General features: G+C 37.1%; 1 protein-coding gene across 1 annotated transcript in view; it reads right to left on the reverse strand.

Moving 5' to 3' along the window:
• Positions 1 to 1,509: 1,509 nt before the first annotated feature.
• The window catches only part of LOC129261379 (prokineticin receptor 2-like), a 33,376-nt gene continuing 16,326 nt past the window's right edge, over positions 1,510 to 18,559 (reverse strand). Inside the window, exon 2 of the mRNA XM_054899443.2 lies at positions 1,510 to 3,633. Coding sequence (XP_054755418.2) covers positions 2,871 to 3,633 — 763 coding nt within the window. The 3' untranslated portion in view covers positions 1,510 to 2,870. The remainder of the gene's footprint in view (positions 3,634 to 18,559) is intronic.

An 18,559-nucleotide genomic window follows, 5' to 3' on the forward strand; every position in this document is an offset into this window, starting at 1 on the left:
GTGTAGAGGAGAGTCACCACCTTTGTACGTTAAGAACCCACTGCACTATTCGTATAAGACTAGGGGAAACCCCTATGTGGTCCACCTGCACTCCCCCAATCAGTTATATCAGGAGAGACCTAACAAAAAGAACTTTAAACAACCTTTTTAGAACTTTACACAACTTATTCTTCGAGTGACGGGCTTAAACAAAGTGCTTAAAGTTTTAAATAGTGTTTATTCATTGAAGTTCACATCGCCTTACGATCATGTCGATTCGGCACAATGAAACCACGTCTCAAACACACGTGACAAAGTAAGCCATCTTGTGTAAACACTCGTTTATTTGTAATACCATACATCAAAACTAGTACTCTCTGCATCGTATCAAAACTATTTGAATTTACCATGACTGTATAAGTGTGACTTGGGAAATCAAATGGATATCAAATGAAAACAAAACAATGAAGATACAATCATGCTTCTTAATAAAGTATAAAAATTCACTAAAAACTTATAACAAGTTATATCAGAAAGTACAATGTATTTTCAATAATGAAACATCTGTTACGTAGTCAATAATAATATATTACTATCACAATCAAATCTTACATAAGCATGATAAGGTTTATAACGTAAGCACCTGAATTACGTATATATATGTATAGAAAGAAAAGAAGCATAAGAAATTCTAGATATTTAAATGATAAAATACATTAATGTCAATTTGGTCATAGAGATATCGCGAAAGTCACTGTCTAGTTTCAAAAGTACGTATGGTTTATTGTCTTGGTTTTTCCATAATTTTGTTTCCGCCCTGAAAAAAAATGAATAAAAATAAAATCTTACAAAGATGGCCCATGGTTTTTGGTAGTGTAGGTAAATATACATTTATATTGACTGTCATCTGATCTAAAAGTCAGGTTTCAGTGGATATACCGTCTCAAAAGCATGGCAAGCGTTGAAATTGAAGCGTAAGTATATCGGTCGGTTTGATAAATTCTGTATACATTCCCATGTTATGATGTCCGCCAGACATCGTTAAAACGACAGATGTTTCATGTCAGGATGATATTCATTATGTGAAGAATACAAGGAGAAGAAAAAGAAGAAGAGGAGGAGGAGGTAAAAGAAGGTAATGAGAAATAGGAGATAAAAGAGAAGTGGAAGGAATACAAGGAAATTTCAAGAGAGGCAGAAAATCACAGAATTTTCCCCTGTGGTCTCAATCACAAGGAGATTATCATTATTGTTATCATTATTATTATTATCACTATTATTATTATTATTATTATTATTATTATTATTATTATTATTATTATTATTATTATTATTATTATTATTATTATTATTATTATTATTATTATTATTATCATTATCATTATAACCGAAGGGAAAAGGCGCTATATGAAATGTCTTTTGAATTGGATTATTATATTATTATTATTATTATAAATATCATTATTTTGGTCACTATTACCATTGTTAAAATCAACTAGTATCATAATTTCTATTATTTTATAATCATTAAGAGATTTTGAAACAAAATGAGGTGATAGAAAAAATATCGGAGTAAATTTACTTATTGAGAGTTTTAGAAGAAGTAATAAATATCATTAAATAATTTACAGACAAGTACTTACAAAATATCTGATGCACAGTTAAGATGCAGCGCGCCAACTAACTTGCATTCATCATTAATAAGAAATAAACACTTAGATTTCAACGACGATTTTGTCTGTTGGTTTTATTTTCGATGTTATATAACCGATTTCATTCTACATACAGTTGTTGTTTTTTTGCTACAAAAGTGCAAAAATACGTAGAGCATTGCAAACTCCCTGGGTAACAGACTTCACAAGTAGAAATGGTAAAATTGTATATGGCATGGTGCTTTTAATCATGGTGAGTGACTATGGCAGGCGCTGTGCATCATACACGTAGTTTCTATTTACACAGTATAATTCAAATACAACTTTTCCCCATCACATGGTGTGCACATGCGCATACCAGTCGCACTCCATCGTCATTGGTTTTGATGAGGGAAGAGTGCACTGCCACAGTGGTATTATCATGAGCCATATAAGACCTATATCATACGTGCAGTGAATCTAAAATGGACGATGCAATGATGCCGTTTTCATATGATAAACGTGCATTATTACCGTTACACCGCGGTCGCATCTACCAACAATATGTGTACCGCGGTCGGAGACAACGGCGCGGTAACTACGGCCATTTCCGTAAATTTAAGAAAATGCGAAAGCTCCCACACTATTTAACCTGTCCTGCTAATTTACAGGTACATCCTTCTGCACACATTACGAGTACTTTGCTTTCACACTGTCAAAACAGGGTATTTGATATTTGGGCTGGTGTAAAAGAACCTTGTGACAACAAAGTTGACATGAACCGAGGCCATTCTGTGTATCAGTCTTCAGTTATTAACTGTCATGTTTATGAAAAATGTTGGGCTTTCGTAAATAGAACCTCTGACATCTATCAGCTTCGGTCCGCCCTCAAGTAGGATGACGGATCATCCGGTATTCCTGAGCAATAAACTAAACGTCTCCCAACAAACCTCTTTCGAGTCAGGGTATTCCCTGCATGTCTCGTCCTTCTCACTTCCCCCCAATTTTGATTGCACCCGTGACTTTAAAATGTATAGTAAGAAATGAAGTCTGTGGCGTAAGTAACAATGTGGTCAGTCCTGATCGGCACCAACGAACGTAGAGGGCGTTAAAACTTTGCAGTGTTGTTCTAGTGTTGGCTATTGTATTTATGTGGTGTTGACGCTCTCCACGTTCGTTGATCGGCATTTTTGATGAAGGAAAGTCATCTCTCATCCTTCTACAAGGTGCATCAATATTGTTCTCTTCCGTGTTACCGGACTAGAATCGAGCCTCGGCAGTTTGGTCAGAGCTCTTCCGCACCAGCCCTACCTGAATGTAGCCGTTGCGTCCTTGAGATATGTTACTGTGAGTATTATTAGGTGTGTTGAACTTCTCCTTGTCCATGTCGCTTGTTCTGTTCCGACCTGATGACTTCCGTCCAAGGAGATTGGAAGCCATGGTGGTCAACTCGGATCTGAAATTGGGGCTCATCAAGAAATAAATAATGGTGCTGATGACAGAGTTGAGCATGGCGATGCTTTCGACCACGTAGAAGAGCGCAATGTGGCCCGGGTAGTTTTCCAGGGTGTCCATTGCGAAGTACACCGCCAGCGTGTAGGCGTAATATGGCGCCCAGCATACGAAAAAGGCAACGACGACGGTGATAAGCATAGGGATGGTCTTCTGCTTGCGAACGAATGTGATTTCACGGTGTCGCTCTGTCTGGTTACCCGGTGGCGTCCGGTGCATCCATAGCTGCATAGCGATCTGCAGGTAGATGGATCCCATGGTAAAGAACGGTATCAGGAACTCGAAAACCGTCATGAAAGAGATGTAGATTTTGCCAGCGAAGAGGTTGTGCCATAACTCGAAGCACTGGTTCTGTATCTGGCCGGTGTGGCAGTTCTTGAACGTGGTGACCTGGGTTTTTAGAGGTGTCGGTAACGTTACCGAGATGGACACGATCCAGATGGAGGCAATGATCGCGCAAAGCGTCGACTTCTTCATCCGAGGACGCAGCGGTCTAAAAATACCAATGTACCTGGAGAGAAGAAGAAGAAGAAAAAAGAACAATTGTTCAGTGGAGGAAAGACATCCAGGTTCTTTCAAATAGTGAGGTTTTAAATCTATCAGTATAATCGGCATGTTTTCATCGTGATTTTCTTTTTACCGTATTCAAATCAATGCAACGATACATAAAATTTAGAACGTACAGGTGCATGATGTATAGGATTCACAGTCGATTTTCTTCAGATTCATGCACCTAAAACAAGTTTTGAACTTTTAAAAACATGTCTTTGTAATGACTGTATCTGATAACCGCCCAACCCATCTGTCCCCTCTCTATTCTCCCCCCTCCCCCTCTCATTATACACATATAATCTTTTATACGGCTTGCTAGCTGCTTCTAAAATGTGAAAACACTGGCTCGACCCCTTGAATTCATTTATGATTATGTTCAATATTTGTCAATGTTGTGAACTTGACTGGAAAACAAATAATTATACTTTAAAAACCCTCGGTGAATCATTCAGACTATTGTCTCATTTGTAGAGTTTCATTCCATTACGCAAGACGACCCTGAATTTCAAGATCAACAAACGTCTTTGGATGAAGTTGGGCCAAGTCTGTCGATGGCACAGGAAAGGGAAGTGGGCTCAACTAGAAAAAGAGTCTCGGGGGAGGTCAACTAAGGGGAAACAAATATTCCGAACACCAAATGGGGGCAGGTTTTGTTACCCCATCTCAACATCCGATCTCTGTCTGAATTTTCTCTTTCTGACTCGTATCAGGTATCAACCTATTTCTATATATGTTTTGTGTTTTCTTTACCGACGCAATAAGGAAAATATTATGATTAATAGTTAACTTTCAATAAGTACATACTGTTTCTAAAGATCTTTTGCAATCGTTTTTATTTCGTAGTCTTCTCGTTTTACTCCTAGGTTTGCAGTGTGTTCGTAGCGCAGAAGTTTGTGTCTTTGTGTGTATACCACTGGTGTGAAGGAGTGTGTGTGTGAGTGTGTGTGTTCGTAGCACAGGTGTTGTGTGTTTGTGTTTTTAGTACAGCCCGATTATACAGGTGTTCGTGTATTTATGTGTAGCACATTGAGGGTATATGTGTGTGTTCATGATTGTGTAACACAGGTTTCTGTTTCTGTTTCTGTTTGTGGTAACTCCCGTAGGAACTCGGCAGGACAGCATTTTTTGCTGGTAAACGCCAAGCTGGTATATAACCAATTACCTTGGAAACATTTTACGTCTAGGTTAATCAGTCATAGTGGCTGACGTAATAGACGACAGATATCACTCTTGGGCCTTTTTATCAAAGTGGAGACAATGGCAGAGTTGGGATTCGAACTCACAACCTTGCGATTATGAGTCCATTGCTCTAACCACTGGACCGCACGACCCGTGTGTATGTGTGTATCGAATCATTCATACGTCCCCATTAGAACATTAATTTTGAACCTTTAATCACATTAGAGACATTTCACCAGATACATATTTCCTTCTTAATGATTATTGAAGACCATGAACAGAATTTTAAGAATGAAGTAAGCGTTCAAGCGCGCACCATGTAATGTTAAATGTTTGATAGACGATCCAAACTTGTGAAAGGTTTGTGGATACCTTTCATGTTTTTTTTAAGGGAAGCGAAATCTGATGATTTATATAAAAAATAAAGAGCAAGCTATTCCCTACGGGACATGGAATTTTCGATTATTCGATCAAGATGATGATTATTGTAATTTTGTGGAATTTTTCAATGAAAAAACAATAATGATAGCATGATAGTAATCGCGTTCAATTTTCTACAGATGAAATCTTTTAGGTTGTATATGACAGTCTGACTAAACAACAATACGACCTACGCCAATTTGGCACTCTCATCCATATTCATCGGGGTTGAAACGTTACGAGTAACGAATTCATCTCATTTTATAGTGGGGAGGGGATGGGGGTGCTTCCAGTGAAATTTCATAATCCGATATTTGATTGTGACTTTCATGACAATCAAAACAATCATGCGAATTTGTAAAGACAGAAGCGGCGATGAAATATACTTGAACTTGACCGCTTGGGGGCGTGTCGCTAGTTTGCCTCGTCGTGGGAAAGTGTTGACCTGGGTTGTCTTTATTTTCGTCTAATTTCGTGATACAAGCCAGGTGACGTGAGTAGAATTACTTTAGTATCTTTTCATTAATGGGTTACATTGTCTTTTAAGCCAAGTGACAAAATGAAATATTATGTTTAAGTATTAACAGAGATGAGTTAAAACTTAAGACATGAACGAGTTGTTCTTGAAAGATTGTATGGGTGTACACATGAACATTACGTAATGGAAAGTGCACGTTTCTATGTCGTCTAGTCGTGTACAGCATCTTGAATGAGGCCTTCGCGCACGCGATAATGTAATTTACATAAGAAAGAAATAATCGCAAAGCCTTGCTATAACATTGAAGGATGTCGAGATCATTTAGAGTTGTCGCTAAACCTATTTTAAATATAGGCACATAAGTTGTAATGTTAAGCCAACAGCAATTTGTTTAGTTGTGTTAAAAGCTTCACGGAATTTGGCCAGGCCATCAGCGTTTTGTATTTAATTAAAACGCAAGAGAACATTTTTTTCATAGATTTATGCTTCTGTGATTTGATTGCATATATCAATTCTTTCTAATCAATCAATTTGAATTTCCATTTTTTACTCCGCTCTATTCACATTTCGATCCATAGCCTTACAACTAACAAGATTTCAGCCTATGTTTATCTCGATTCTTATGTTACATCTCATACCCACTCTCTGATTTGTTTAACCAACTTATAGATTTTTCCAAATGTAAAGATTTCAACTTTTGATTTAAACAAAATTGCATACAACGTTAATTGGGACTTTTTTTCTTTTTAACCAACTGTTGGTCGTATTGGTCGGTTCATATTTCAACCAACTTTGGTGTTTGTTAAATTTTGAGAGTGCAGATAAAATTCCTTCATTTTCAAACGTTATGCGATTGTTTTCATCACCAAATAAATACCACGACAGGATCAAACGCTATGGAATAATTATTTGGAGCTATATTCTCAACCTGTGATCGATTTTCTCTGAAACGTAGACGCGCATTTAAACCGTTTAAAACTCGAGCCATTAGTTAAATCGGCTGGATAAGCTGGCCTATATTTCGAGGAATGCTTTCACGAAAAATAACTCGGCTTCCATTCCATGGACCATCTAAAATGAAATACGAAGTCCTGTGACATGTGTCAAGAAAAACATAACAAGTGGAATGCCTCTGGCGGTCTCACCTGCATCACGCGATTCAATATAGCAGCAGTGCTGACTTTGAAACCTACAAATAACTTGCACAAGATGTTCAGTGATACTTGGTTACTCTTATGTCCACGTTTTATGAACTAGACCAATACACTTACAGAGATATGATGGTAATACCTTGGTCACATTTGCTCTACGGCAGCCGTACGGCGAGTCGAAAACAGCCGTTTTATTAATTTTGATTCAAACAACCTAAATGTAGTTGGACAAAAAATGTTAAAACGGCTGTTTTCGACTCGCCGTACGGCCGCCGTAGAACAAATGTGACCATGGTATTAGTTCATGGCTATGAACTAGGTCCATACATTTTCTAAGTTATGATGACATTTCAAAATCTTGATTCCCCCAACATGGTCTAAGTTCATTGACCCTAAATGACCTTTGACCTTGGTCATGTGACATGAATCTCAGGCAGGATGTTCAGTAATACTTGATTAACCGTATGGCCAAGTTTCATGAACTAGGTCCATATACTTTCTAAGTTATGCTGTCATTTCAAAAACTTAACCTTAGGTTAAGATTTGATGTTGACGCCGCCGCCGGAAAAGCGGCGCCTATAGTCTCACACTGCTATGCAGGTGAGACAAAAGTGGAACTAAAGAACGAGGATAGTCAGTGCTTGTCTCATTGGAATAAAATAAGTACCGTGTTCATTAAAGGGTAAATCCACCCCAACAAAAAGTTGTTTGGATAAAAAGAGAAGAATTCAACCAGCACAGCAGTTAAAATTTAATCAATCGGACGTAAAATATGTACGTTATGACATTTCACTTAATTTCACAAAATAGTTATATGCACTGTCCTGGTCTGTATGCAAATGAGGGGACTGATGACGTCACTCACTCACTATTTATCTTGTATTTTATTATATGACATATTCTAATTTGCTCCTCGTTGTCCTGTGAAACAGAATTTTCTCCTCACTGAACATGGGGAATTACCATTGTTTTAACACTTTATGTTTCAGTGAAGTCGGTTCTTACTGTCAAATCTATGAAGGAAAAAATGAAATATAGTATAGTTCAAACAAAAAACAAAAGAAAAACTTAGGGAGGGACACCATCGCCTTTCTCATTATCACTGTTATGAGAAAAATAAGCGAAACTTTAAAATGTCATAAATTTCTTATTTTACATCCGATTTGGATTAAATTTTTAGCATTATGCTTGTTTGACTTTTCTCTGTTTATTCAAATCAACATTTTTTTATTGGGGGGGGGGTGGATTTGGCCTATAAATACATGAATGTAATGCTTCCCAGACTTGAACGTGGAAAGGAAGGTAATAAAAAGATAAAAACAAGTTCTCTCCAATTAACCGGCAGTAAAACAACGTCCACTGAATTCAAAAGATCGTTTTCTGAGACTGGTCGAGGAAAGAATGCAGAAGAATATATATTTAGGGAGGATTCTCTGACATTCCTTGGGGAAAGCACATGAGATGACTATGCATAGAAACCGATTTATCACTGTAGGAAGAATTGGAAATTTTGGACGATGGGATGAAATTGGGCAAAAAAGGAGGACGGATGAAGTTTCCCGCCAAATAATTTTTCTTCTTCGTCCGAGGTAAAAACACACGTCCACTTGAAGGAAATTTGAATAAATCCAGTAGATTTCATTATCGATGGGAATGCATTGGTATTTTTTTTTTCTTTTTCGATTAGGCGTTGATTCTGGGGACATTACAAGAGGCTAAAACACGTGTACGTATAATTTTTCTTCAAAGAAGTAGCACCATTTTTATCAACCGAATACGTTAAGAAAATGTTAAATGATAGAACTGATGGAATTAACGCTTTACATTAAATAATTTCGTCTAAAAGGTAGGGTAACATAACATAATTATATTCGGTTAAAAGAAAAATCTGCAAATGACGTCAAAAAGTTATGAAGTAATAAAATTTGAGACTCAACTGTTATCACCTTTTTATGTTCAGAATCTTCACAATTTCCTAAACAATAGTCAACATGAGCACCATCAACATTAGGGTCCTTACTTGAAGCAGGTTGATAACCCATGGCCCTATATATTCCCCTATCATAATCCGATTTTACCAATGTGAAATAACTCCCTTCTTCTATGGGCGGGGCCGGGGATTTTGATAGGGGCACAGAATATATATGATTATTTATTATTATTTGTACACTTTCTTTTTATCTCTCTCTACGAATCATGTTCCCCAAATACCACCCCCCCCCCCCTTTAATAGCTATTTTAATTTTGCATCCCTTTTTTCTTGTAGATTGACAATCAAAACAAGGGGCGGTCCCCTGCCTATATACCATACGACGCCGCCCACCTCCCAGTCGATCGGGATCATAGTTGTCCGCAAGTAAGCAATCATTTGCACAATATTACTATTTCCCTCATGTAATGCACGGCACGTTTTCTTCCAATTCATTCTCATTCACGTGATTTGAAGAATGGTGAACATGGATTTTTCGTATTGATTTAGATTTAGATATAAAGTATACTTCATTCTGGAGACACAATTTCGATAATGTCCTTTGAAACTCTTGTTTTTCCAGGGCACGCTGTGAGAACGCTGAGAGAACAAGAGTTCTCCATAGCTGAAGTGGCTGCCCTGGGTAAATAAGAACTATTATTATTTTTCCCTATTTGTATATAGATCTGATTTGTAGTTCTAAAGACAATGTCCGCATAAATCTTTTTCTCCCACCTGGGGCCCTTAGCATTTAAATATCATATTGCTTTTAAGAAATGAACGTTCTCTATTCTAAATGTAAGTTTTTTAATGAGACAGAAAAATAGAAAAAAACAGACGTACGTGTAAACGACTGAACTGACAACGAGTATGTTCAGCAGTATTTCATCGAAGATGGCGCAAATCCTTTCTCGTGTATCCATGCTTGCTCGCATTTTCGTGCAGGACCATTTAATTATTTTTACATCGACTTGAATTATTTACAGATTATTCACGAGAAATAATCTGTAATCAACAATCTTTAAATACATATCGACAAAACTTCTTGATTGAGTCACAAATATGTTGATGAGTAAAAATGACTTTTTGACTCGCTACCAAATGGGAAAGGGTAAGGGTCTATACCCACTTTTTTTAGCAGTGTACATAAAACGTAAAAATTACTATCAATTTTTTATTTCATTTTTTTTTCACCCCCTTCAATCTATTTAATTTCTTTTATTTATCTAACACGCAGAACAAACATAAGACCTGTATAGAGTCACACAAACACACCCACAGTCATGCTTAGACTTCCTTATTATTGAAACAAACGTACTATAACAAGTTATTCAACTATATCAAATTGTTTTTCCCCAAAATTTATCGCGCGATAGTCCACTAAGTGACTGCCTTAATTGTGTTTTCAATTAGTATGGTATGAAGGGTAATATGCTGCTCCAATGACAGATAGTAAGTTGCAAGAAGCCTGCCCAATGACTGCCAAGATTTCGCCTTATTCGTAGGCCTATATACAAAGTAAATTTCTCGACTCGATATGGATATAATACTCGAGTATTTCTTCGAGGCTTCTCCCATCTTCAAGAGCTTTTCATCGAGCGGGAAAATGGTTACTTAAAATGTTCAATGACCCGCATGTACCATCGTTGTAAGTTATCGTCTGCTCAGCGAGTGGTTATTAATTGACGTATGATCTACTGTTTCCATATCATTTCCGTGTTTTAAGGATGAGCGAAAAAGTGAACGAGATTTTTAAGTCCCTGCTACCTCGTTGCGCAAATTTGATTGACAGCTAATTTCCAGTAAATGCCCCTACAAATGCTCGAAACTAACTCACCATATATTTAGGGTAATCGTCCATCTATACTGTTTTACCCGTCTCCATTTTTTCTTGTCTTTTGGTTCCCTCTTTGATACTATAAACTTTAAGCGTTACTAGAACACGATATTTTTTTTCAGTTTGGTAAATTCATGCCTTTGAGTTAATTTCAAACAAAAAAAAGGTATTTCGCAGTCTTAATGTCACAAGCCTAGGATCACTAATTTCAATTTACAACAGAGATAATTCTGTGTATTTACTATACCTATTATGTGAAAAGTATTATCAACAGAACTCGAATCTTTGAAATAATTAACTCGGATCTCCGACCTATAGGTCTAAAATAGAATCTCACTGTCCCGAACTCCCTCCAACCGAACAGGACACACGAAACTATAATAAGGCATTGAATTATTTTTCAGTTGAAGATGCGAGATGGAATTTTGTTATCTCAACCATTTCGTTGGGAGAATTTTCACTACTCTCCTCAAAGGGCTAGTGGTATTTAAAACTTACTATCGCTACCAAACGATAAAAATATATCGTAAGCCTTTGTTTCTTTCAAAGGCAAAAGTTTTCTTTGAAAGGGTTGGTGTTTACGTCACTCTTGGGATAGGGGTTAATGGTGACGTGGGGCTGGAGTCAAATTAGATGTTGAACAAGGGAGGAGAATAAATTGATATGGGACAGAGGGAGGCGGGATTTCCTTTATATTGTCTCTGTCGGCTGATTAGTCCTCCGACTTGGGACGTTGTCCACCTGTGCAATGGTGAAGAAAGCCTGTCTTCTGTACACCCGGCTGTCGTGCGGAGTGTATTTCGGTTGGTATTTTTCGGTCACATCGCGGCACACGCCGGACCAAGCTTACCCCCTCTTTATGGTGCCTGATAGCAGATGAGAGAGCGTGATCAGTGTCATGGATGGTGTGTGTGGGGGAGTGGGTGATGGGTGTGTGTGAAAAAAAAGTGTGTGCGCGTGTGTATTGCATTTGGGAGGTGAGTGAGTGTGGGTGAACATTTTGTTTAATACGTGTAGGAGTGAGAGTGTAATGCATATGGGGTTAGTGGGAGAATGCGCGTGCGTGTGAATGTGTATGTAGATATGTGTATGTGTATGTGCGCGTTGGGTGGATGTTCGTGTGTGTGTGTGAACGAGGAAAAGAGTATAAGGCAATTAAAAGGAAAATGAAATAATTAAGGAGATGAAGTGAGATGGGGCTGGAAACATCCTAAATTTGGATAATCATTATGAACGGCTATTTAATCGTATATCCTGTATTTCAAATCTAACTCCTGCTTTGGCATAGCTTATCACCATGGTTATAACTATGAATATAAGGAATATTCGTCAGGAGAAGATGTAAACATAGTAAATGATGACGCTATGAACGTACTCAATTTGAATAGAACAAGAAATTGATACTGGAATACTAGTGACATGATTGCTGTGGGATTATTGTTGGAACTGCGCTTGTACAAGACAAGGGCGGCGGAACGTATTTTCTTGGGGGGACAAAGCCCAAAAGGGCACTTATATGCCAAAAGGGCATTTTGGTGCAAACGAATATTTTCACCATGATATTATCATCTGTGTTAAGAAATTGTGTGTTTTGTAGTAATTAAGTTGAGCGCACTTTTTAAAAGTAATTTCTGATTGACAAGATATATATTTAGGTTTTACGCGAGCGAGCGGTTTGGAAAAGTCTTCAAATCTGAAGTTGTAAAAGTCGCTTTTTGGTCAATTATGGACCAAATTACTGTTAAAAGGGCATCCTTGTGAAATGTTGCAAGCGCGATTCACGAGCTCAAACTTTTGGAAATTTCATAAAACATGTAAAATAAACATTCCGATCAGTTATTGTAATCATGAAAAAAAAAGGATGTGATTCTAACTGAAGAATTAATGCCAGCTGAAATTTTTAATGTACCGACCAGAAAAAGAACCTTTTAAAGACCGCATTAAGTGACTCATGAATAGGATACGGGCTACATATCTCACCAAACAAATAATGCGAGCGCGAAACGCGAGCTGAAACTTTTTGACATTCTAACCAGATAACTGGACATTCGAGGCATTTTACTTAACCGGGAACATAATGACTACCTTAATAAGCAATAATTGGTGCGAGCGCAAAACACGAGCCAAAAATGTGTGATATTCCAACATGAAAAATTGACATTCTAAGCATTCTTGTATGAACAAGATGAATATGTTACTAAACAATTATTGATGCAAGCGCGAAGCGCAAACCATCAAATTGTGTTTTTCTCACCTGAAAACTGGATATTCTAAGCACTGTTTGTAACCATGAACAGGACGAATACCTTATACTAAATAATAATTGATGCGAGTGCGAAGCGCGAGCCAGAAAAATTTGTGATTTTCTAACCTAAAATGTATTATGTTATACTTCAAAAGGGGTATTTCAATTTGAAAAAGGGCACATTTCATTTTGAAAAAAGGGCATTTTCCATTTTGAAAAAAGGCATTTTTTACTACGGGGAATTTGGGTGGGCACTTGCCCATCCCCCGGTTCCGCCGCCCCTGGTACAAAACCTTCTGGTGTTATTTATGCAATTTGAATTGAATTGAATTACTGTTAATTACAAAAAAAAAATTAAATCCGTTTGAAGTACTGTTGTGTTATGGGTAATAAAATGGGGCAGGAGTTAGTGAACGACCCTGTTACTGGAGAATGAGCTATGACTGCCCACACTTAACCTCCAATTAAGGGCAATGATTTACTACAATGTCCCGAGACCATTAAAACACACCATTTCATTAGTCAAATTCTGACCTCCCTGAGGTCGCCAACACACAAATGACGATGAAGAAGATTTACATACTACACATTCGAAAGCTCGGACGTTAACCGGCGCCGTAGGTCCTTGCTTAAAGGATTCTATCTTAAGGTTGGAACTGTAGAAGGAAGGGCAAATGGTCTTTATTTCCTCATTAGTGGAAAGGGTAACGGACAGTGAACCTTTCTTCCACTGGTCATTTTCCGCGGAGGTTGGTTCGCCAACAGCTGTTCAGGCCTATGAAGCTACTCATTTATCTTCCTAATGGCTTAATCAAGAAGACATTCCGAATACGTTGATTACAAGACACCACATAAAGCATTCGTTTGGTTAGTACAGATAAACAGTTGTGCGAGAGAGGAAGACGATAACATTGGAACAGTTGAACGAAGAAAATAAGCAAAGTAAAAGAAAATAATAATCACAGCACAGGATGCAAGTGGCGTACATGACGATTTTAAGACATGACCATAGTTGACGATTTTAGATATTAAGTTTATATGTGATGGTAAAGCTTTCTTACATTTCACTAATTTGAATTATATATTTTACGATCAATAATGTCTATGATAATCCCTTTAAGACAAAAAGAAATGTATAGCCAATTTGTTAAAAGAGATAAGCAAGAAAGAGTAAGGGGACTCTTGGTCGTTCTCGATTATGTAAACATTATTTTTTAATATATTCGGTCATGATCCATTCCATATTCCATTGGTTTTTTTAATCTGCAGTTATTATTACATTTCATTTTGATTATTTCCACAATGTATACTCTATTTTTTTTATTCAGTCATTTCATTTCGTTTATTTCCTCTTCCAATTATTACAATAATTGGTTTTATATACATCTTGATACAAGCAATACATCATATAACACATTTCTACTCACAGTACATATTCAAGATTATTTCGATTTTTGGGGCATCATGGACAACCGACGTTTAATATAGCCACGCAGCAGTAACGATGAAAGGTATACCGTATTAACCTATTGTGGTAGTATTACAAAACTATCACAATTTTTTTCCGCCGTCCCGGGTGAAATGTGGCGCCTTTTTTTTTTCAAGAACTGTCCCATCTCGACGAGTGAAGATGAATCGATTGGATTTGATAAAAGAACCATTCTCTCCCACGAGAATGATCTGCAAAATCTAAAGTCACACTCGAAAATCAATCAGTGTAACCCCAAACATAGGTACGTTGGAGACAAAATGTATACCGATTGAAAACGAATAATTTAGATTTCCGACATGGATTTTGTAGGTGGAAAACGGTCGCGTTTTAATATGTGCATGTACCTTGTTCTGATTCAAGTATGTGGACGTGGTTTATATAAATATATACACACATATATGTATATATATATATATATATATATATATATATATATATATATATATATATATATATATATATATATATTCCATGCTGTTTTCTTTTTTAGATTACATTTTTTTTCATAGAGTATACCAGGAATCATGGGAATTGAAATAAGCAGTAACTATAGTGATACAAAATATTGCCATACCTAGCTTGTGTGAACATACAAGTTTGCAGACAATGAAATTGACCGATTGAAATTCATGATCGTCTCGTAATAAAAACCAACCTTCTTCTGCTTCGTAACAGAACCGAAATGAACCAACACAGAGGCATCATTACTTGTGGCAGGTAGGGGGTGGGGCGACAGTCCTTTTAATGAAAACATTGGGAGGGGGCAAACATATCAATTTGACCCCCAACAATTTTGAAAATTTACAAAATCTATAATATGCAATGTAAAGCTTGTTTTTAAAAGCATTTGAATGCACTATAAATCTGACATTAAAATACTCTTAATAAACATACAGAATTGTAAACTTGTCTGCGTGATTCGCATGCAAAATTTGCTATTATGATGCGGCGAATTTTTTAATAGCTTTTATCCCCCACCCCATTATGGATTGATCAAACCGGATTATGGATTGATCGCTCACTTAAAAGCTATCGTAAATTAACAATTAAGTAGCCTCGAATCAAATCGCATCTTTAGAAATATATCAGTAAATCTGTCTTCGCTGCCCCTTTGTTTAAAGCAGATACGAACCAACAGCGCCATCTCGAGTCCTCAACTACTCATACCTGGTCAGTTTCCAGACCCATAATGCCATAATGTCAGTATAATCAAGTAATATAGACCCACTTGAATGATAACATGCTAATTAACTACTCAATGCATTTATACCGCAATACTATGTTACCAAGTAGCAAAGCAATTACTTTTAGTCTCAAAACATTTTAGTTTCTCTATACAAATACAATTATAGATCAATTTATTCTCTGTAGTGTTAGTAGATATCCGAAATCGTATATTTTAAGACTATGTATTTATAACACACAGTCAATGATAGACCACACACAGTTCTCTCCCCCTTTAAATCTACTTTATGATTGATAGATTGATTGAATTGATTTATTTATTTTTCAGGTATAATAAAAACAAGTAAAAGTATAACGAAGTATCAAAATGCAAGGGCAGGATAGCCCATGAAAGCTGACGTGGCTCATTTCTAACATCCACATTTCCCGTTTGTTATATCTCCCCATTAATTTCTTGTATTGGTCATGAGCGACAGGGACTCGTATGTCTTTGTGAACACTTTTTGCTTAAATGGCGCGACAAGAAACAGCGGGCACTCTAATTGCTTAATTGGTCTAGCTTTATAAAATTATCACGGCATCGCATTGCTCATGGATCATTTCAAACCATCTCTCACCTTTCAAAGAAAAAACGACCATGTCACCATTGTTTACGCTGGTGAGGGATCAGAGATATGAAACATCTCCAGCAGGCGATTGATAAAATATCGTTATCGCGCCAAGGCGCATTCCCGCCAGATTGCTGACGTCATCGCGCGTATCCCAAGTCCCCGGATGCAGGGTTCCATTATCCATTTTGTCTTTACATTAAAATGTCAGCGTTGGAAGATTTTGTTTCCGATGACATCGTACTAGTTGTCTGGAATGGTTTCATATTTTATCTCTCATGTTTAGATGTCTCCCTAGTGTAGAAGAAGATGGGATAAAACTCTAAGAATTCAACACAAAAATAAATCGTTCAATCAATCATTTTGTTGTATGACGTACAAGAGTTTACTTAAAACCAACGTGGCCTTACTTATGGACACAGAATAATAGGCACCTTCTTAAAAGAAAAATCTCACGGATATAACAAAGTAAAATATATATAAGAATACAATATGAAAATCCCATTTTGATAGATTTATCGATCATGTCGATAATAAGCATGAGGGAATGGTGAAGGTGTATTTTCATCTAGGAATGGAGGGACCAGGAAGTGGGATGAAGTCATCTCAAATTAATAATAGGGGTATTACAAAGGTCACAACTGAAATCCCTCTTTTTGAAACCCTCCACCCCCCCCTAAATTAATCTCTATACTTTGAAAACCATTAGCGGGTGGTTTCCCCCTTCCACTGGGATTAAAGTCAACTATGTGATGAAATTAATCTTGAAACAAATTAAGAACATTTCTAGAACAGAAAAAAAAAATTAAGTTACCTTTAAACCGGAATAAGCTATACAAATAAAGATGAATAGAATGACGTCACACTGCAGTGATATGACTTTAGAAAGTAATACAGTGTGTCGAGTTTAAGTTTTTATACCAATGTATATTCGGTGTTTGGATTGGCTGATGAACTTTGTTGGGTATTTTGTGCGCATGTTGTATTAAGATCCGGCAGATGTCTGGGACTTTGATGAAAGCCCTACATTCATTAATATTTCTTCTTTTTTCGATTATTTATCTTACGATTTCTAGAGTAAACTAGCCGGATGTTATATTGAATGTAAAAAAACAAGAGCCCTTCCTAGCTCTATATAGGGCCCGTATCCCCTCCCTCTCCCTCCCCTCTCCTGCACTCTCTCCCCCTCCATCTCTCCTCCTCATCGCCCTGTCACTTTCTTACTTACATTGTCTTCCCCAGACGTACCCCATCCCTCTCTCCCCCTCCCCATCCTATTCTCTCTCCCCTTCTCCCCTCTCTCTCTCTTTCTCTCTGTCTATCTCTCATATGGCAGTCAAATCCACACACATTTCATAACCCATACCGGCCTTTTTTATTTGTATTTGTAGCCATCTATCATTATCTCTAATTCACAGATGTTCCTTTTCATCTTCAATTCATCCACCAGTAGTACACTCAGCCCTGTATCTCTCTCCTTTATACTCTCTACCTAGCAACATGATGAGTATTCCATCATCATCCTTCTCATCTGCCTTTACCATAAAGCATAACGTCGTCTACCCTCCCTCTTATCCTCTCTCTCCCTTTTCATATTTTTCTCCCCTTCTCTCCCTTTCGCTCCCCTTCCCACTCAATATCCATCTCTGTCCCTGTAATTGTTTTTGCATTCTTCTTCTTATCTATCTCTCTCTCTTTCTCTCCCTCTCTCTATCCTTCTATTTCTTTCTATTTTCGTTCCTCTCTCTCCCCTTTCTATCCTTCTATTTCTTTATATTTTCGTTCCTCTCTTTCCCTTTCTCTATCCTATTTCTTTCTATTTTCGTTCCTCTCTCTTCCCCCATTAAAAAACAGATGTATTTCTTTGTTTCTATGATCTTTTTTAAATCTGTTCTTCTCTCCTATTTCTACATGTTCTATCCCTTTATTTCCCCCGTCCATCCCGCCCCTTCCTCTTTCCCTCCTCTCCCTCTCTATCTAGAAATTTCTCTCTCCCCCTCTCTCTCTCTCTCTCTCTCTCTCTCTGTCCTCCTCTCTCTCTTCTATCCCTGCTGGGAAGCAATCTAAAGAATCTTAAGTACTCTTACTTTCTGTCTCACTTCCCAGCAGCTGTTTTTAAAGCGGCACATTGTAAATGAACTTGATTTTACGCGTATTGCTCAGTGATTAAAACAAAATCAGTATGTTTTGTATATAAAAGAGAGTAAACGTAATGGCTCCTTTAAATAGGTTTAATCATTGCAAATCAAGCAAAAAATATTTATTTACTTAATTTTTTATTTATTTAACGTTTCGGTTCTGTATTTTCATATTCCACCTAG

Source organism: Lytechinus pictus, chromosome 5, assembly GCF_037042905.1.
Source record: "Lytechinus pictus isolate F3 Inbred chromosome 5, Lp3.0, whole genome shotgun sequence".
NCBI classification, from domain to species: Eukaryota; Metazoa; Echinodermata; class Echinoidea; order Temnopleuroida; family Toxopneustidae; genus Lytechinus; species Lytechinus pictus.